Here is a 19,367-nt window from a genome sequence, read left to right as displayed (position 1 = left end):
TCCCTCGGTATATTCCGAACGTTTTTTTATAAACGGATCGATCGATGTATATATGTCCAAAAACGCATCGAACGATGAATTTCCGAGGAAATATCCCGACGAAGTTCTCCCTCGGTATATTCCGAGGAGATTTCCGACAAACTAGTGATCCTCGGAATTTCCTCGGAAATTTGTTTCCTCGGAATTCCGTCGGAAAATTCCGAGGGATTTCCGAAGAAAGAAGAAATTCCGAGGAATTATTTTCGAGGACTTGTTTCGTCGGTATGTCATCGGAATAACGTTATTCCGACGAAATTCCGACGATTTTTTCCCTCAGTATCTTTGCTGTTTTCTTGTAGTTTAGTGGAAAGTATTTGGTTGGCTGGCAAAAGAATAATGTGGGAAAAATACCTTGCACTATTTTCTGAGATTTCTCTAAAATGACATTATATACGTAATTTCCCCCCTATCACGTGGTAATATCACAGAAACTAAGAGGGCTCACAAATATTTTCGGTATAGATCTCGAATTGACAAAGTTCTAGTAATGTTTCTTATTTTTTTCTCCTCGTTCTTTTTTTTACTTTTTCATTTATCTGTCATCTTGGTCTGCAAAAAAAAAAAAACATGTTTAATAATGAGAAGCCATCTGGTTATTTTCGGTTTATTCTTGAGCTATTAATATCTTTTTACCCCTCTGGAAGTGAAATTTTCTGACAGCTTGCCGGATATTACTTTCATTCCTTTACAAAATTTCGTCGATCTTGCCTGATTTAAAAATCAGCGGTCCTGATATGCTCTGTTTACCAAATTGTAGATGCTCCTGCAACAACAACAATCACAAGCATTTAATTTCAAGTACATTTATGAAATTGTATAGACACCATCTTGCAGTTGTGTATATCACCAAAAATAGTTTGGTCTTCTTAGACACATAAATGATTAAACAAAAGTACTTACTAAGTTTTTCTTTACTGGAAAATCTTTATCTCTTTGGCTGAAATCCAAACCAGACCCATTAAGTGATCCTTGCCGTTCACCAATGCGTCTAAGCTTTCCCTCACTAGGCACCTCCTCCACAATCTGGTCATCGTTGTCTCCTTGAACCTCCCAGACCGAGTCATTGTTTAGGTTTGAGTTTAAAATCGCTCAATTGACTCCTTGAGCTTGGTTGATAGTAAGTAAGAGTTGAGATATTATCAGGATCTTTCCGTCTTTTCACAGCCCACGCAAAACCACCGGCTGGTCCTGTAGTCACTGGTAGGTCAGAGAATTTGTTGTAATTTCCATGTGTTGTTGTTGTAACTGACGCATCATTAAGCATGTTCTTGTCCTCAAACGTGTCCTGCAAGTCAAAAACCTTCGTTGAGGGTTAAGAAACTAAGCTGAAAAAGGATTTTTAGATAGAGTGAGGAAAAAACCTGTCTTATTGGCAGCTTAGCGTAGCTATTTGGATCATGTTCTGCTCTATGTGGTCTTTTGTGTTTCCTGCCTACTCCAGAATCTCGAAGCTTAAGGTTTGCCCTTTTCCTGAAGAATAATCATATGCATTAATACAAGTTTTGAAACATACTCTTTCCTCAAAGAAGACAAGAGGCATGCAATGTATGATTCTGACCTGCGCATATCGTCGCGACATATTTTGCATCCATTTCTTTTTTTGGTGGATATTTAGGCAATGAAGAAGGGTCACACGCATAAGGCGTCGTCAAGAAATACTAAGAGGAGAAAGAAATCAGAAAAAAACAAAAAACAAAAACAAAAACACTTAGAGATGAAAGAAAAGGAGCAATGGGATACTATAATCTTCCTTCACCTCGGAATTAAGTGCAGATGAAGCAGTCCCACGCTTATATGGTTGCATTGAGAGTAAAGTTTCTAACAGAGAAACACCACTAGTTGGTAACTCTCTACATCGTTCTCTGAGTGTGGCTTCATAAGTATGTTGAGGCCTGAAGGAAGTTGCGTGAGGAAGCCTAGTTTTTATCCAGAAACTATCTGGTGGAAATCCACAGAGCTTATAGATTTTATGGAGTTGTTCAATCTACAAAACCAACAATTTAAAGAAAAAACCATCATTATACAAATTATTTTAGAGTTCTTCTTCATGTGCAAGATATTTGTAATATACCTCGGTTCTGCCTTTTAGGAAGGGTTTTCCCATTAGAATCTCAGCAAAAACACATCCCACACTCCACAAATCGATTGATACTCCATAGCTAGTAGACCCCATAAGAAGCTCAGGAGCTCGATACCATGAAGTCACAACACGGCTTGTCAATTGGTGTTTGCTTTTAGCTGTGACCACATTTGCTAGAACAAAGTCTCTTTAAAACTCCTTTGTTATTGACCAAAATAATTGATGCCTTAATGTCTCTATGTATTACGCTGTCGAGAGTTGGTTAGCAAGACTCCATGGAAATCAGAATCGGTTTGATCTGGTTGTTAGATTTGTAATTGATTTCCGGTTTAGGAGTCGGTTCAATCTAAGTTGTAAACGTCGCCGTATCGAGTCATCACTTTCATTCGAAAGTTTGTAACAGAGTGGGGTCAACAACTAGAGGCCGTTCGTCGGTTATTATCTAGCTTGTGTGACAAGTTGTAGAGTGTGTGAGTTTCTGGGAAACACGGTGAGAGAGAAAAGCGATAGTGAGAGAAACACAATTCTACGGGAGGTGAGCGTTTTCTCTTGGGGCTTTTCCGGTGAGAGTTACGGTGAGGTGTTACGGCGGCGTTAAGTTCACTGAGCTTAGTGAATTCCGAGGAGATCCTCGGCCAGACGTAGAGTCGCGGTTTGCGCTCGAACTGGATAACATCTCGCAGTTGGTATGCTGAGAATACTGGATGCTCAGTATATGTCTACATCGCTTCCAAACAGGATGTACTTGAAGCAGTGCCTATACGGTTATCGTATGAATGAGTCTCTATCCATCGAGAGCAACATGATGAGTTCCTGAGAATCATAACAGATTTGAGTAATGTCATGGTGGAGATTTTTGATGAAGATCAAGCGATTTTGCTATTGATGTCACTTCTTAGGCAGTTTGATCAACGGAGGGATACATTGAGATATAGCAAAACCACTGTGACTCTTGATGAAGTTATAAATTCTATTCATTCAAAGCAACTGGAACTTGGTGTGAATGGAAATGGAAAAGGGAGTAATAAGCCTCATGGTGAAGTGTTGTACTCAAACTCTAACAACAGAGGAAGATCAGGTGCTAGAGACTCAAATCAGAACAAGTTCAAAGGCAAGGGGAGATCGAAGTCTCGAGGAAAAGGAAACCAACCTACCTGTTGGATTTGTGGTTTTGAAGGTCATTTCAAGAGAACCTGTCCTAAACGAAGCAATGGTAAAGAAAAGGAAGCGGTGAAAGAAAACGGTGAATCGTCTGCAGTGACTGGGATTCGGTTTATTGAATCTCTTACTGTGTCAGAAGTAAATTTTGCTGAAGCACATGACTACAGAGATTTGGATAATGGATACTGGTTGTTCTTTTCATATGACTCCAAGAAAAGACTGGTTCATTGAGCTTGAAGAAAGTGATGTAGGATCTGTAAGAATGGCTAATGAGTCTACATCGTTGGTAAAGGGAATTGGTACAGTTCGTATCAAGACATCATAAGGCAACTTTGTATTGATAAACAATGTGAGGTACATTCCTCAGTTCTCCAGAAATCTGATGTCGCTTGGGGCGTTTGAAAGTGAAGGGTGCTCATTTTCATCCAAGGAAGGTGTTCTAAAGATCAAGAAGGGGTGCAGGACGGTCTTAAAGGCTAAGCGAGAAAGCAATATGTACTTTCTCCTAGGAAGAAGTCGTGTTGAGGAAGTGAACCTAGTGACAGTGAAAGATGAGACAGATCTCTGGCACAGCAGACTGGGACATGTAAGTCAGAAGAGTATTGATACTTTAGTTAGGAAAGGTTTTCTTGACAAGAAGAAGATATCAAGTCTGCAGTTTTGTGAAAGCTGTGTGATTAGGAAGGCTCATCGTGTCAGTTTCGGTTCAGGTCAACATACAAGCAAGGCGTGTCTTGAGTATATTCATGCTGATCTTTGGGGTTCTCCTACATTTCCTAAATCACTTGGAAGTTGTCACTAATTCTTGAGCATTATTGATGATCATTCAAGAAAAGTATGGACTAATTTTTTGAAGACCAAAGATCAAGCGTTTGAGAAGTTTAAAGAGTGGAAGACTCTGGTAGAAAATCAACCAGGTCTTAAAGTTAAGAAGCTCAGGACTGATAACGGATTAGAGTTTTGTAACAAGGAGTTTGATGGGTTCTCTTCTGATCAAGGTATAGCTAGACACAAAACTATTCTCTACACTCCACAACAGAATGGTGTTGTGGAGAGGATGAACAGGACGATCTTGGAAAAAGTAAGGAGTATGTTGAATGAGTCTGGATTACCAAAAGCTTTCTGGGCAGAGGCAGTTAACACTGCTGTGTATTTGATAAATCGAACTCCATCTGCAGGGATTAAAAATGAAATACCTGAAGAATTTTGGTCAAAGACAGTTCCGCAGTTTGATCACTTACGGAAGTTTGGTTGTGTCTGTTATCATCATTCAGATGAGGAAAAACTACAGCCGAGAGCTAAGAAGGGGATATTCATTGGTTATCCAGCAGGAGTGAAAGGTTACAAAGTCTGGTCTTTGGAAGATAAGAGAAGCATCATTAGTAGAAATGTTACTTTCAAGGAGGATGAATGTTATAAAGATTTGAAGGGGAAATCTTCTAAACCAAAAGAAAGTAACACACAGTTTCTTGATATTTAACTTGGAGTATCTAAAGAGCTGGGTACAAGCTCAGGTGGAGAAAATCAAGAGATGAATCAAGAAGGAAATGCAAACACTGATGTGATTAATGTTGATAGTAGTGATTCTGAAGAAGATTTATCAGATCAAGAAGGGTCTGGTGATGAGGTGGTTACATGAGGATATCAACTAGCTCGTGATAGGAGCAGAAGAGAACCGAAGCCTCCTAAAAAGTTGGATGATTATGTGTACCTTGCATGTATGGTCGCAGAAGATGGTGATCTAGTGGAACCAAGCGATTACAAGTCTGCCATGAGAGACCCTCACAGAAAGCAGTGGAAACTTGCTTCTGATGACGAAATGGATTCATTACAAAGGAATCACACCTGGGATCTTGTGAAGAAACCAAAAGGGAGAGCTGTGATAGGGTGTAAGTGGATTTATAAAAGGAGATCTGGTATTCCAGGAGTGGAGGATCCAAGGTACAAAGGTAAACTTGTGGCCAAGGGATATGCTCAAAAGGAAGGAGTGGATTACAACGAGATTTTCTTTCCAGTTGTTAAACATGTATCCATAAGGTACTTGATGTCCATTGTGGTTAAACAAGACATGGAGTTGGAGCAACTAGATGTAAAAACTGCATTTCTTCATTGTGATCTAGAAGAAGAAATATACATGTCTCAACCGGAAGGGTATGAAGAAACAGGCAAGGAAGACTGGGTTTGTAGACTGAGAAAATCTATGTACGGTCTTAAGCAAAGCCCAAGGCAGTGGAATAAAATTTTTGATCAGTTCATGAAGGAACTTGATTTCAAAAGAAGTTGTCATGATCAGTGTGTCTACATCAAGCGCATAGGTGAAGTGTATGTGTACTTGCTGCTATACGTTGATGACATGTTAGTAGCAAGCAAGGACATGACGATCATTAAAGACATTAAAGATCAGCTAAGTTCAAGATTTGAGATGAAGGACTTGGGGGCTGCAAGAAAGATTCTTGGAATTGAGATCATCAGAGACAGAGCTAAGGGTACTTTGATTCTGTCTCAAGAAAGCTACATGGAGAAAGTGTTGAAGACTTACTCAATGGAGAATGCAAAGAGTGTTAACACGCCCATGGGAGCTCATTTCAAACTGATGTCAGCAGATCCAAGTCGAGTAAGAGTTGATGAAGAATCCATGAGATCAGTACCGTATTGTAATGCCGTTGGTAGTCTCATGTATGGTCTGATAGGTACTAGACCTGATCTAGCCTATCATGTGGGTCTGGTGAGTAGATTCATGAGTGATCCTGTCAGAGAACACTGGGATGCAGTAAAGTGGATACTCAGATATGTGAACGGAACCCGACGCATGAGTTTGAATTTTGAAAAGACAGATGAGTTCAAGATAGTTGGGTTTTGTGACTCTGATTTTGGAGGTGATCTGGATAGGAGAAGATCCATATCAGGGTATATATTCTTGTCTGGTGGTTGTGCTATAAGCTGGAGATCGAGCCTACAGAAAGTAGTTGCTCTATCAACTACTGAGTCTGAGTATATCTCCCTAACTGAAGCGTCAAAGGAAGCAGTGTGGTTGATGGGTCTTAGTGAAGAGATTGGATATAAACAAAAGGATATAGAGATCTTTTGTGATTCTCAAAGTGTTCGGGCTCTTGCTAAGAACAATGTCCACCATGAAAGGACGAAACACATGGCTAGGAAGCTAAGTTTTGTCAGGGAACTGGTGGAGGAAGGTGAAGTGCGGGTTTCTAAGGTGCATACTGATAAGAACCTTGCGGATATCTTTACCACAGTGTTGCCTGTAAGCAAGTTCAAACATCTCTTGAGCTTGCTAGGCTCTTCTGTACACTGACTATAGAAGGAAATCGAGGACGAGATTCATCTGAGCTCAGCATGGAAGTCTTTCAACCAAGGTGGATTTTTTCGAGAGTTGGTTAGCAAGACTCCATGGAAATCAGAATCGGTTTGACCTGGTTGTTAGATTTGTAATTGATTTCCGGTTTAAGAGTCGGTTCAATCTAAGTTGTAAACGTCACCGTATCGAGTTATCACTTTCATTCGAAAGTTTGTTACAGAGTGGGATCCACAACTAGAGGCCGTTCGTCGGTTATTATCTAGCTTGTGTGACAAGTTGTAGAGTGTGTGAGTTTCTGGAAAACACGGTGAGAGAGAAAAGCGATAGTGAGAGAAACACGATTCTACGGGAGGTGAGCGTTTTCTCTTGGGAATTTTCCGGTGAGAGTTACGGTGAGGTGATACGGCGGCGTTAAAGTTCACTGAGCTTAGTGAATTTGGAGGAGATCCTCGGCCAGACGTAGAGTCGCGGTTTGCGCTCGAACTGGATAACATCTCGCTGTGTCATTTGTGTTCTTAGATCGTGATTCTCGTAGATCTTAACATTGTTCACACAAATTCTTCTTCCATAGTTGCGATTCGATTAGCAACGAATTACATCTCGTACTGACTCGATTCCGCAAGATACGCCTTGCATATGACAATGCTCTAGTCCCCAAAGTAGTTGCTGCATGTAACATTTGATCTTGCATACCACAATAAGAAAATCTCAAAAACTCTATCCAGTGTCGTCAGAGAGAATAAAAAGATCATTTGACAATGCTCTAGTCTGGTTTTGTACCTGTGACTCGGTGAATCTAATGTCAGGATTTGAGGATAAACCGGAAAGGTCATGTTCCATATACTCGAAAACAAGATAAATGCTGCGGGACGCACAAGGCGTGACTATACCCTCAAGTTTCATGATGTTAGGATGATTGAGTTTTCGTAGAATCAAAATCTCTCTTGCCATAAACCTAATGCTCTCTGGTTGAAGACTATCAAACTTTACCTTCTTCAAAGCCACCATTCTCCCAGTTTCTACTTCCCTTGCTCAAAACACACTGACACTACTATATGTTCCTTGTCCAATCTACAACACAAACAAAATTCATCAACCCTTTTTATTATATGGTTTGGTGGTAACTTCCATCGCAAGAAACCATATGTTTACCTTCTCCAACGTCTGGAACGCCTCTGCCTTTAGAGGAACCCACCCCTCAACAACCTCAGACGCAACTGAAAAAAGCCAAGAAGGCCAACCAGCAGCTGCTTGCTCAGCCTCTACGTTCCTATGAGCAGACAATCCGGAAAGAAGGCTTACACCAAGCCTTTTCGATTTCCTTGACCTTCTGTTATTGTGACTCGCCCCCAGTGAATGATCAACAAAAACTCGATGTTGCTGGTTCATGGAGGAGAAGTCGGGTTCAGGGGCGTTTTCCCTGTGGTAGACCGGTGAGGCTCCCTCTGGTCCGTTAGACATGAGGCATTCTTGGAGCTGATGCAACCCATTTCAAAAGAAAATTGTTTCCTGATTCGGAAACGGGTCTAATCTCAGGGAACCAACCCCTCATTAGGCCAAAAATGAAATGGGATTGTAGACAAAAGAATAAAGAACAAAGATGAAAAAAAGAGGGAAGGAGAAAAACTAAAACAATAATAATCACATGATAAAATTATTAAAAGGAAAAGCAACTATTTTTTCTCTTTTGTTGAGTCTTCTTGAGAAAGAGAGGTAAGGGAAGCTGCAGAACCACAACCGCATAAACAGCAAGACAGAGATAGAGAACTGTAGCACCAAAATTGGGTGACAGTTTTTTATATATTTTTTTCTAGAGTGAAAAATACATATTTAGCACTCACCTTCACCATATTTTTCCTTTGTCACCTGTCTAACAAAGAGAAAAGTCCAATCTGTTGGAGATAAAGAAGACCTAACCAACAAGTTAAAAAGCTAGACCTAACCAATAGGTTAAAAAGCTAAGAAACAATTAAGGTGGATTAGTTAGTTAATCTATCCCAAGTTGTTGAGACATCTTAAAATGAAAATCATCAAAGGCCTAAATATCTTCTAAAGTACAAAACAAGAGATCTCAAAGGTATTTATATTTTATATACCAGAAAGTGGGGTTTGATACTAAAGCTTATTAAAGTTGTACAATGATAATAGTTGGTCAAGTTCATTTCTCTAAAAGGTCGTCTTCAGTCAAAAGAATCTTTAGTTAACACAGATTCACTAGCTGGAAGAGAAATTAATGTATATATAATTCATGATTTTTTTTTTACTGGAGATGAAAACATTTGATAGTTTAAATCCAGAAGTAGAGATCAATATACATCTGACAGTACAAGAACACACTTGAATGAAACTTTTGTCGCACCTAGAGCACATTGGTTGTAATGTCTGTCACATGTGATGTTGGACAGGTGTCATGATCAGGGGCGGACGGAGAGAAGGACCTACGGGGGTACGTGATCTACTTTTTATATTTTTTTAACAATTAGCTTAATATTTGTACAAGTGCCCTCAACTCAAGAAATATGTATAGTGAAAAAATGTGTGTGCCCCCAATTATTTTTGATGCTAGATCCGCCCCTGGTCATGATTGAAATTGAGCTTACAAGACCACTCTAGATAAAAGATGCTAAAAGAAAATGTTACCCGAAAATTAGCAACTACGAATTAAGTACTGTTTTGCCTTTGTTAATATAGGTTTTAGATAGCACTAAACCATCTACCTTTTTCACTAATATTTTTTTTTTGGTCTAACTTTTTCACTAATATTGTTAAAACAGTTCATACATGGTTGGATGCATAGACAGATACATGAGCCAGCTGAAGAATTATTAAGCCCTAAACTTAGCCCAAAAAAAAGAGAGAGACAGCTAAATAGTATTCAAAAACCTTAATAAAACTAAAAACAAAACACACCAAGAGAGATTTCCTAAACTAGGATCTAGAAATTCTAAATAATGATCACAGTGCAAATCCAGTTTTTTTCCTAATGAATCTAAACAAAATTGAAGAAAATCATGAGTTCATCTGGTTTTTTCTCCATTAATTCATGAGTTCCAAACAAGAAAGAAATCATGAGATCTTCTGCTTCATTTTGTTTCTAGATTTTATATAACTTCCGATTGTTTAATCATTAAACAATCATTTCTGGCTGGTTAATTAGTTTCTGAGTAAATTATGTTTAGAAGATCAGTTTCTAAGATTTCAGTCAAAACCTTTAAATGAGAAGTCAAGATCATAACTATGACATATAAAATGAACATACAAATAATGTTTATGAATATGTATTCTTTGGTAATGTTAAATTGTTGGACAACTAATATATTATATACATGGTTAAAAGATGAGTTTCTTTATTTTATTTATCTCAATAAATCAATAATCATCACACAACAATTATTGTATGACATTTAAATCCAAAGAAATTTAATAGTTTAAAAACTCGATTAATAATGAGAGCATGATTATTGCAAAACCCCATATTAAGGGATCTTATTATTTTTTAATACTTTTAAATACAAAAAGTGACATAAGAAACAAGGCTCCTACATTATTGCTCCATTGCAAGGGTCTTAATAATACATTATTGCTCCATTGCAAGGGTCTTAATAAGGAGTTCTTAAAAAAATTTAAAACATTTTTATTAAACTTAACCGAGAGAGAGAATCGAGCAGACAAACAAATTAAAAGAGATGCAAAATTGATCAGGACAAGATTGATCAAAATATAAGGACATGTAAAATTGAACAACACAACAATCAGTTTACCTTTCAAATCGCTGACATGCAAAGAGTACAGAGGTGCGGCGAAGAATAGAGACGTCCGGCGCCAGGAGAGATGTCACCGACGAGATCCAACGAGAGAGAGCGAATCCAGAGAGCCACCGATGAGAGAGAAGTCGCTGTTTCGTCATCGAAAGAGTCGAGCCACCGAGAGAGGTCCGTTGCCGTTCGAGAGCGAGCTTGCCGGCGAAAACCACCAAGAGAAAGCTTGCCGGCGAAAACCACCAAGAGAGAGAGAAGAACTAGAGAGACACGGAGAGGAACGCAAGAAGAAAGTGACTTGGGGAAAAACGACGACACCACACCTCTCTCATCTATCATGCTTACACGTGTCCACAAGACACGAGTCTTCTTCCTCCAAATTAAGACGCGGTTCCTCTTTATTAATGTGTTTTTGATTTAATTTTAAATCAAAATTAGCATAAGAACCGGGTTAAGACCCTGCGGTAATAATGCTCTGAGGGAATTCTGCTTTTACCCAATTTTTGTACCATTATTCATGTTTACCTATATTAGATTGACATTTTCAAAAATACCTAAAGTATGATGTTTCATTAAAGAGGCAAAAGATAATTTTATCTTTGCTTTATAGATATATATATATATATAATAATTTAAATAAATAATAATATAAAATTATTTAGTTTTTGGATTATACTTTTCATAATTATTTCGAAATTTTTTTATTTTTCGATATTTAAAAAAAAAAAAATTTTAAATTTTAAATGTTAATTTATTTGTTTTTAAAACCCCTAAACCTTACTCTCCAAAACCCCACCCCTCAAATCTAAACCATAAGTCTAGATTAGTTAACTCTATGGATGAATATAAGTATCTATTTACCTCTTTAAAACTAAAGGTAAATGTAGTTAAGGTAAACATGAAAAATGATATTAAGAATATGGTAGTTTAAGTATTTTTTTCAGTAATAATCTATATACCTTTGGATTCAAATATAACTTAAATAATTATTCATAAATTTTTAAGTTTTGATCAAAATTGTCATAGTTTATTTGTTAAAATTATTTTCAAACTAATTTTGATGAAAATATAAATAATTATACAAAAACTTTTACTACTTTTATTATAAGTTCATTTTAATATATTTTATATTTATATTTATGGTTATATTATTTTAAAAAATCTAATAATAATGTCTATTGTATGTACAAGTATTCTGCAACTATCTTATTGTAAGAATTTTACCAAAAATCAAAGTATTTACTTTCAAAATGAATTTGGTAAAGAAACATAAGCATAATTTAAAAAATCACTTATCAAATAATGTTTAGGAAATATTTATTATTTTTAATTATTTTATGATGTTGAAAAACGTAAAATTGATAAAATATAAAATAATTTTTATATATAATACTCATTCCATGAAAGACGCATATATTAACCTTGTTAAACAATATTTGATGGCAACAACTTTAGTAATCAAGTTATGAGTAGTTATTATATATGGTAGCTTGTCATATATGAAAATTATTATTTTTGATTTAAAATGTGTAATTCCTAATGAGGAGTCTATTTCTGTCGACTATTCATGTGAGAATTTTTAAGTATATATTTTATAATTATAAACTTACTTTTACAATAATTTATAATTAAACAATTTTATTTTAATTATCAGAAATATTAGTTAGATTAAAAGCATTATTTTCTTAAAACAGGATCTTTAAGTTTGAGACGTCCCTGACTGACATATATAATCACTCATACATCTAAACCCTTTCAACGAACTACCAAATGGAACTTCAATGAACTTCTCTCGGGCCTTATTGTACACCATAACTTTCCCGTCTCCATTTCTTGTATCTTTCACCACTATGAAGACGTCATCGTTTCTTGCTATGCACGCAAACACAACTTCAAAGTTTTTGAATTCTTTAAGATGTTTGGTCATATTGATCCATGGTTCACTTTGCCATTTCTTGATCTTCTTGTCGCTACTCTTTTGACGCCATACACATATGTCATTATTTATACATGGGTAGTGCTCGATAATGTATAACTCTCCCCTTAAAACCCCTAACCAGGAACTAAATTTCTGCTTACAAGTTATCGGAAGGTTCAGTTCTTTGTACTCTTCGTTGACAAAATCGAAACATAGGATGGTGTTTTCCTTACAAGGGTTCTTGATGTATGACCGGTCTGCTATCCAATACATACAATGGTCCTCAACCGTACCGGTCCGGTTTTTAAATTTGCAATCAAGAGAAGTATCTCGCGTCACGCTTTCTCTCCAAGATTTTTCTTTGAAAGTGTAGATAAAGGTTTTGCGATCGATTATAGTCACGATCTTGTAATCATCAGAGAATCGGTCATAACCGAATCCCAAAGGATTTGTTGTTTGACGCGAATTAAACATCATTATTCTCTTGAATTCTTTGGAACTCGGGTTCCAGATGGCTAGGTCATTGTGGCCTTCAAGTGTGAGACACATGATTCCACGGCAATGAAGAATACAGACAGGTTCGGTCGGGGGCGGTAATGTAAAGGGCAAATTGAGTTTCAATGATGTTGTTTTGTTGAAGTCGAGAAGGTATAAACCATCTTGCTGCAATGAAATGAGCTGCGATGGTTGTTGATTGGACATAGCTGAGAAGGTATAAACCATCTTGCTGCAATGAAATGGATTGATCTTCTGGTTATGATTTTGTGAACCAAGTATATTTTATAGGCTGATTATCTATTATTGATTTATAAATGTTCTTAGATTCAGAATCCACAAACAGAAAGTAAATTTGACTTTACATAGGAAATTGATTAATATAAGGATTCATTTTAGATTTGCTTATTTATGATTAGTTGATTTTTTGTGCAATGCATAGCAATAAATATTTTGAAATAATTTAATATGAATTTATTTCATTTGATTAACTTGAAATAAAACTAAAATCAGAAATACTATTTTATTATTTATTTATTTGACTTAACAATAATTAATTTAATTTTCAGTTTAATTAAGTTAAAGTAAAATAATTTGTCTATTTTATATTTATATATTTAAAACTATATATTTGAGTACATTGCTTTTGTTTAAATTTTACTACATCCATAAAATTGATTCATTTTATTTATCTCAATAAATCAATAATCATTAAACAACAAATATTTTATAACTTTTAAATCCAAATAAATTCAATAGATTAAAAACTCGTAATCTGTACACCTTTGGATTCAAGTTTAACTTAAATATTAGTTATTCATAAAATTTTAAATTTTGATAAAAAAAGTGTTATAGTTTATCTGTTAAAATTATCTTATAATTAATTTTGATGAAAATAAAAACAAATTATACAAAGTTGTTTACTATTTTTATCATAAGTTCTTTTAATAAACTTTCATATTTACAGTTATATTATTTTTAGAATTTTAATAATAATTATAATCTTATTTACGTTTATGGTATGTAGCAGATTATGTAATAAATCATAGATCATCACTAATATAATAATAAACAATATAGTAGAAATAAAATATTTACAATATTTACAATTTTAGAAATATTATATAATTATATTATATATTTATATAACTTTTATTAGTAAAAAATTCTTCCAAATTTTATGCGGTTGTTTTTAAATTGCATATTTTTAATCCCAGTACCATTAGTTTCTTTTTAATATTTAAAATTTTGAGAAATATTATTAATTTTTTGTTTGATAGTTATATACCTAACAAAATTTTCTCTTAAATTTATACGATTTATTCAATATATTTAACCAAAAATAGATTAAAAATCTTTCCAAGATTATAATTTTAAATATATCATATATATTACTAAATACAAATATTTATTTTATCTTAATTTTGTATGTAATTAAATTAAATATTATAAGCAAATAATAAAATCTAAAAATTAACAAAAGTTTATTTAAATATAATTTAAATTTTAAAACTTTTATTTCTCCACATGGTGTAGGAGAACGCCTTGTTTATTAAAATACGAAAATATTTGTTTTAAGAATTAGTTTAGATTTTCTCTTTCACGGCTGATGTTTTCTTTTTCATTTTATTTCTCTGTTTCTTTTTCTTCTAATGGATCTAAACAAAATTGAAGAAGATCATGAGTGCCGAATGGCTCATGAGATCATATTGTTCTTTCTCCATGAGTTCATGAGTTCCGAACAACCAAAAAAATTAAGAGGTCTTCCGCTTCATTTTGTTTCTAGATTTATCTAACTTCCAATTGTTTAATCTTTTCTGGCTGGTTAATTATTTTCAGAGAAAAGTCTATTTAGAAAATATGCTTCTATGATTTCAATCAAAACTTAGAAATGAGAAGTCAAGATCATAATTATGACATATGAAATGAGCGTTCAAACAATGTTTATGTATATGTATTTTTTGGTAATGTCAAATTGTTGAACAAATAATATAATATATACACAGTCAAAAGATGATTTAAAACCCTTAAATTCTACCCTCCAAAACTCCACTCCTCAAATCTCAACATAAGTCTAGATAATTAAGGTAGACATAAAAATGGTATTAAGAATGTGATAGTTTAAGTATTTTTTCATTAATAATCTATATACCTTTGAATTCAATTATAACTTAAATATTTAATTATTCATAAATTTTTAATTTTTGATCAAATTTGTCATAGTTTATTTGTTAAAATTATTTTGAAATTATTTTTTATGAAAATATAAATAATTATATAAAAAAGTTTACTACTTTTATTATAAGTTCATTTTAATAAAATTTTGATTTATATTTATGGTAATATTATTTTAAAAAAATCTAATAATAATGTCTATTGTATGTACCAGTATTCTGTAACTATCTTTTTTTTTTCCAAATTGAAATTCATTCATACGATAGTTTAGTACATAAGCTGGCCGATAACATACATCCCCAGAGACAAGAGCCCAAAGAACAGGCAGCTAAAACCCACTCCGGGGCAACTTACGAGTTAAATCGAACAAACGGATAAATACTATAATCCGCAACTAAAACAGGAACAAAAGACATCCATCTACTCAAAGACTATGACAACTCCAAGCATTCAACCAAACCTATAGCAGCAAGCAATGATTCAGATTAATCGATGCTGCCCTCGGCAAGCCCAACGATTCCATTAACTTCTAGTAATCCAGACTCCAAGTCTTCTTAACCCGGATCTAACGCTGCCGCCTATGACCTGCCAAACGATAGCATCCCCACTAGTAACCAAGAACCAAGACTTCATAACCCGACAAGAAGAACCACTTCACGATCCACCACATCTTTCGGATACGGTTACGACGCACTCCATGACGTCTTATTTTTTAACCTAGATAGAAGCCATCATAAAACTCCACAAGAAACTAAGCCTCGTCGATCGAAACCACCATCAATACAGTCAAGAACAGATCAAATCGACAAGAAATCATTGCATCCACCACAATAGGAGAGAAATTCTGCAGGAGAAACTGTCAAACACTAATCATAGAGAACTCCTAAACCTGACTACAAGGAAAGAGATAAAACCCGACAAAAAAAAACACTCGTTGAGAAGAGGAGAGATCAAATCCCCAAAACAGGAAATACAAAGACCAATGAAAACAGGCTATGAACAGCGAAACAGCGCAAATCAACAGATCTGGCCAAACCAATAAAGACCCCCACCAATCGAAGCATATCTGCCCTTTAAGACTTCAACAAATCAAACGAGGACCATCGAGAATCTCAGATCTACACCAATAAATACAACAAAGCCTAAAACCCAACACTACACACAACAAAGAACCGATGCCAGCGCTATCTAAGCCGCCGCACGCCGGTCCCCACAAGAGAGCTCGAAACGGAAGGGATGAAGCACTACGTTTATTGGCTGTCTTGTGTTCTTATATTCTGTAACTATCTTATTGTAAGATTTTTACCAAAAATCAAAGTATTTACTTTCAAAATGAATGTGGTAAAGAAACATAAGCATAATTTAAAAAATAACTTATCAAATAATGTTTAGGAGATATTTATTATTTTAAATTATTTTATGATGTTGAAAAACGTAAAATTGATAAAATATAAAATAATTTATATATATAATTCTCATTTCGTGCAAGACGCATATCTTAACCTTATTAAAAAAATATTTGATGGCAACGATGTTAGTAATAAAGTTATGAGTAGTTATTATATATGGTAGTTTTTCATATATGGAAATTATTATTTCTGATTTAAAATGTGTAATTCCTTATGAGGAGTCTATTTCTGTCGACTATTCATGTGAGAATTATTAAGTATATATTTTATAATTATAAACTTACTTTTACAATAATTTATGATTAAACAATTTTATTTTAATTATCAGAAATATTAGTTAGATTAATAGCATTATTTTCTTAAAACAAGATCTTTAAATTTGAGACGTCCCTTACTGACTTATTATCTATTATTGCTTTATGGATATGATTTTGTGATAATGGATTGATCTTATGGTTATGATTTTGTGAACAAGTATTTTATAGACTTATTATCTATTATTGCTTTATAAATTTTTTTAGATTCAGAATCTACAAACAGAAGAAAGTAAATTTGATTTTACATAGGGAAATTGATTAATATTAGGATTCATTTTAGATTGCTTATTTATGATTAGTTATTTTTGTGCCATGCATAAAAATAAATCTTTTAAAATAATTTAATATAAATTTATTTCATTTTATTAACTTGAAATAAAACTAAAATCAGAAATACTAATTTATTATTTAGTTTTCTGACTTAACAATAATTAATTAAATTTTCAGTTTAATTAAGTTAATGTAAAACAATTTATCTATTTTTTTATTTAAAACTATATATTTGAGTAGATTTTTTAAAAACTTTTTACTATATCCAAAAATTTTATTCATCTTATTTATCTCAATAAATCAATAATCATTACACAACAAATATTGTATAACATTTAAATTCAAATAAATTCAATAGATTAAAAACTCGTTAAATTTACACCTTTGGATTCGAATTTAACTTAAATATTAGTTATTCATAAAATTATAAATTTTGATAAAAAAATTAAAGTGTTATAGTTTATCTATTAAAATTATCTTATAATTAATTATGATGAAAATATAAATAATTATACGAAATTATTTACTATTTTTATCATAAGTTATTTTAAATAAAATTTCATATTTATAGTTATACTATTTTTAGAATGTTAATAATAATAATAAATATTATTTACGTTTATGGTATGCATCAGATTATGTAATAAACAATGGATCATCATTAATATAACAATAAATAATATAATAGTAGAAATAAAATATCTTGAATATTTACAATTTTAGAAACATTATTTAATTATATTTTATAATTATATAATTTTTATTAATAAAACAATTCTTCCAAGTTAATTTTGTGCAGTTTTTTTTTTAAAATTGTAATTGTTTTTAATCCCCGTACCATTAGTTTCTTTTTAAAATCTACATTTTTTAGAAAAATTATTTGTTTGACAGTTGATAGTTATATACCTAACAAAATTTTCTCTTAGATTTATACAATTTGATTCAATATATTTAACCAAAAATATATTAAAAATCTTTCTAAGATTATAATTTTAAATATATCATATATATTACTAAATAAAGATTTAAATAAAAATATTTATTTAATATTAATTTTATATGTAATTAAATTAAATTAAATATTGTATGCAAATAATAAAATCTAAAATTTAGCAAAAAAATATTTTAAATATAATTTAAATTTTAAAACTTTTATTTCTCCACATGTGTAGGAAAGCGCCTTGTTTATTAAGCTACAAAAAAATTTGTTTTAAGATTTAGTTTAGATTTTCTCTTTCAATGCTGATGTCTTCTTTTTCATTTTATTTCTCTGTTTTTTTTTCTTCTAATGAATCTAAACAAAATTGAAGAAGATCATGAGTTCCGAATGATTCAAGAGTTCATATTGGCTGCAACTGGATTGTAGATTTTTGGAATGGAATAATGTGGAATGCCCTATTCCGTTAGTTCCATAATTTTTTTTACCATTTGACATGAATGGAATGGAATACTCATTCCATCAATTCCAAAAATAAATAGAGAAAATACAAAGAAAATCATTTCAAAACAAATTTGATCATGAATGAATGGAATGAATTTCATTCAATTTTTTGTTGTATTTCATTCCTATCATTCCATTTATTTTAAATTCCACAAATTCTATGTTCCTTCTCCATGAGTTCATGAGTTCCGAACAACCGTAAAATTTATGAGGTCCTCTGCTTCATTTTATTTCTAGATTTATCTAACTTCCAATTGTTTAATCTTTTATGGCTGGTTAATTATTTTCAGAGTAAATTCTGTTTGGAATCAGTTTCTATGATTTCAATCAAAACTTTGAAATGAGAAGTCAGGATCAAAATTGTGACATATGAAATGAACATACAAATAATGTTTATGTATTTTGTGGTAATGTCAAATTCTTGAACAAGTAATACATTATATATACGGTTAAAATAAAATTTTATTTATTTTATTTATCTCAATAAATCAATAAGCATCACACAAAAATTATTGTATAACATTTAAATCCAAAGAAATTCAATAGATTAAAAACTCGATTAATAAGGGAGACATTTTTCTTTTGCCTCATTATTTGTACCGTTATTCATGTTTCCACAAAATCAGTTTCTAAGATTTCAACGAAAACCTTGAAATAAGAAGTTAAGATTATAACTATGGCGTATGAAACGAACATACAAATATTGTTTATGTCTATGTATTATTTGGTAATGTAAAATTGTATGACAGCTAATATAATACATACACAGTTAAATTAAACATAAGTTAATTGGGATAAAAAACTGATTTATTGCTAATGTTAAATTGTTAGATAATTAATATAATATTTACATTGTTAACAAATAAGTTATATGGGATGAAACTTATTTGAATTCCATATATTAATAATGTTTAGGTATATTTGTTAGTTGGTACATGTCAAATTTTCTGACATCTAATATAGTATATACAGGATTAAAAGATGAGGTATT

At 32.7% G+C, this 19,367-nt stretch overlaps 2 protein-coding genes across 2 annotated transcripts; both read right to left on the bottom strand.

The window, feature by feature from the left end:
- Positions 1-571: 571 nt before the first annotated feature.
- Positions 572-8,198, bottom strand: LOC106338787 (probable serine/threonine-protein kinase At1g54610). The gene is given in 14 exon segments (XM_013777685.1): positions 572-588; positions 673-802; positions 940-1,104; positions 1,106-1,324; positions 1,401-1,509; positions 1,598-1,614; positions 1,617-1,697; positions 1,796-2,023; positions 2,111-2,306; positions 2,308-2,367; positions 7,204-7,277; positions 7,374-7,664; positions 7,746-8,036; positions 8,039-8,198. Coding segments are annotated over 14 exon segments (1,923 nt in total). The 5' UTR covers positions 8,084-8,198.
- Positions 8,199-12,050: 3,852 nt separating this feature from the next.
- On the bottom strand, positions 12,051-12,971 carry LOC106338786 (putative F-box protein At3g16210). The gene has a single exon (XM_013777684.1). The coding sequence runs from the start codon at positions 12,969-12,971 to the stop codon at positions 12,051-12,053; it is 921 nt and encodes a 306-aa protein (XP_013633138.1).
- Between the last annotated feature and the right edge of the window lie 6,396 nt (positions 12,972-19,367).

Source organism: Brassica oleracea, chromosome C4 (genome assembly GCF_000695525.1).
Source record: "Brassica oleracea var. oleracea cultivar TO1000 chromosome C4, BOL, whole genome shotgun sequence".
Lineage (NCBI taxonomy): Eukaryota > Viridiplantae > Streptophyta > Magnoliopsida > Brassicales > Brassicaceae > Brassica > Brassica oleracea.
This window is presented reverse-complemented; position numbering and strand designations above follow the sequence as displayed.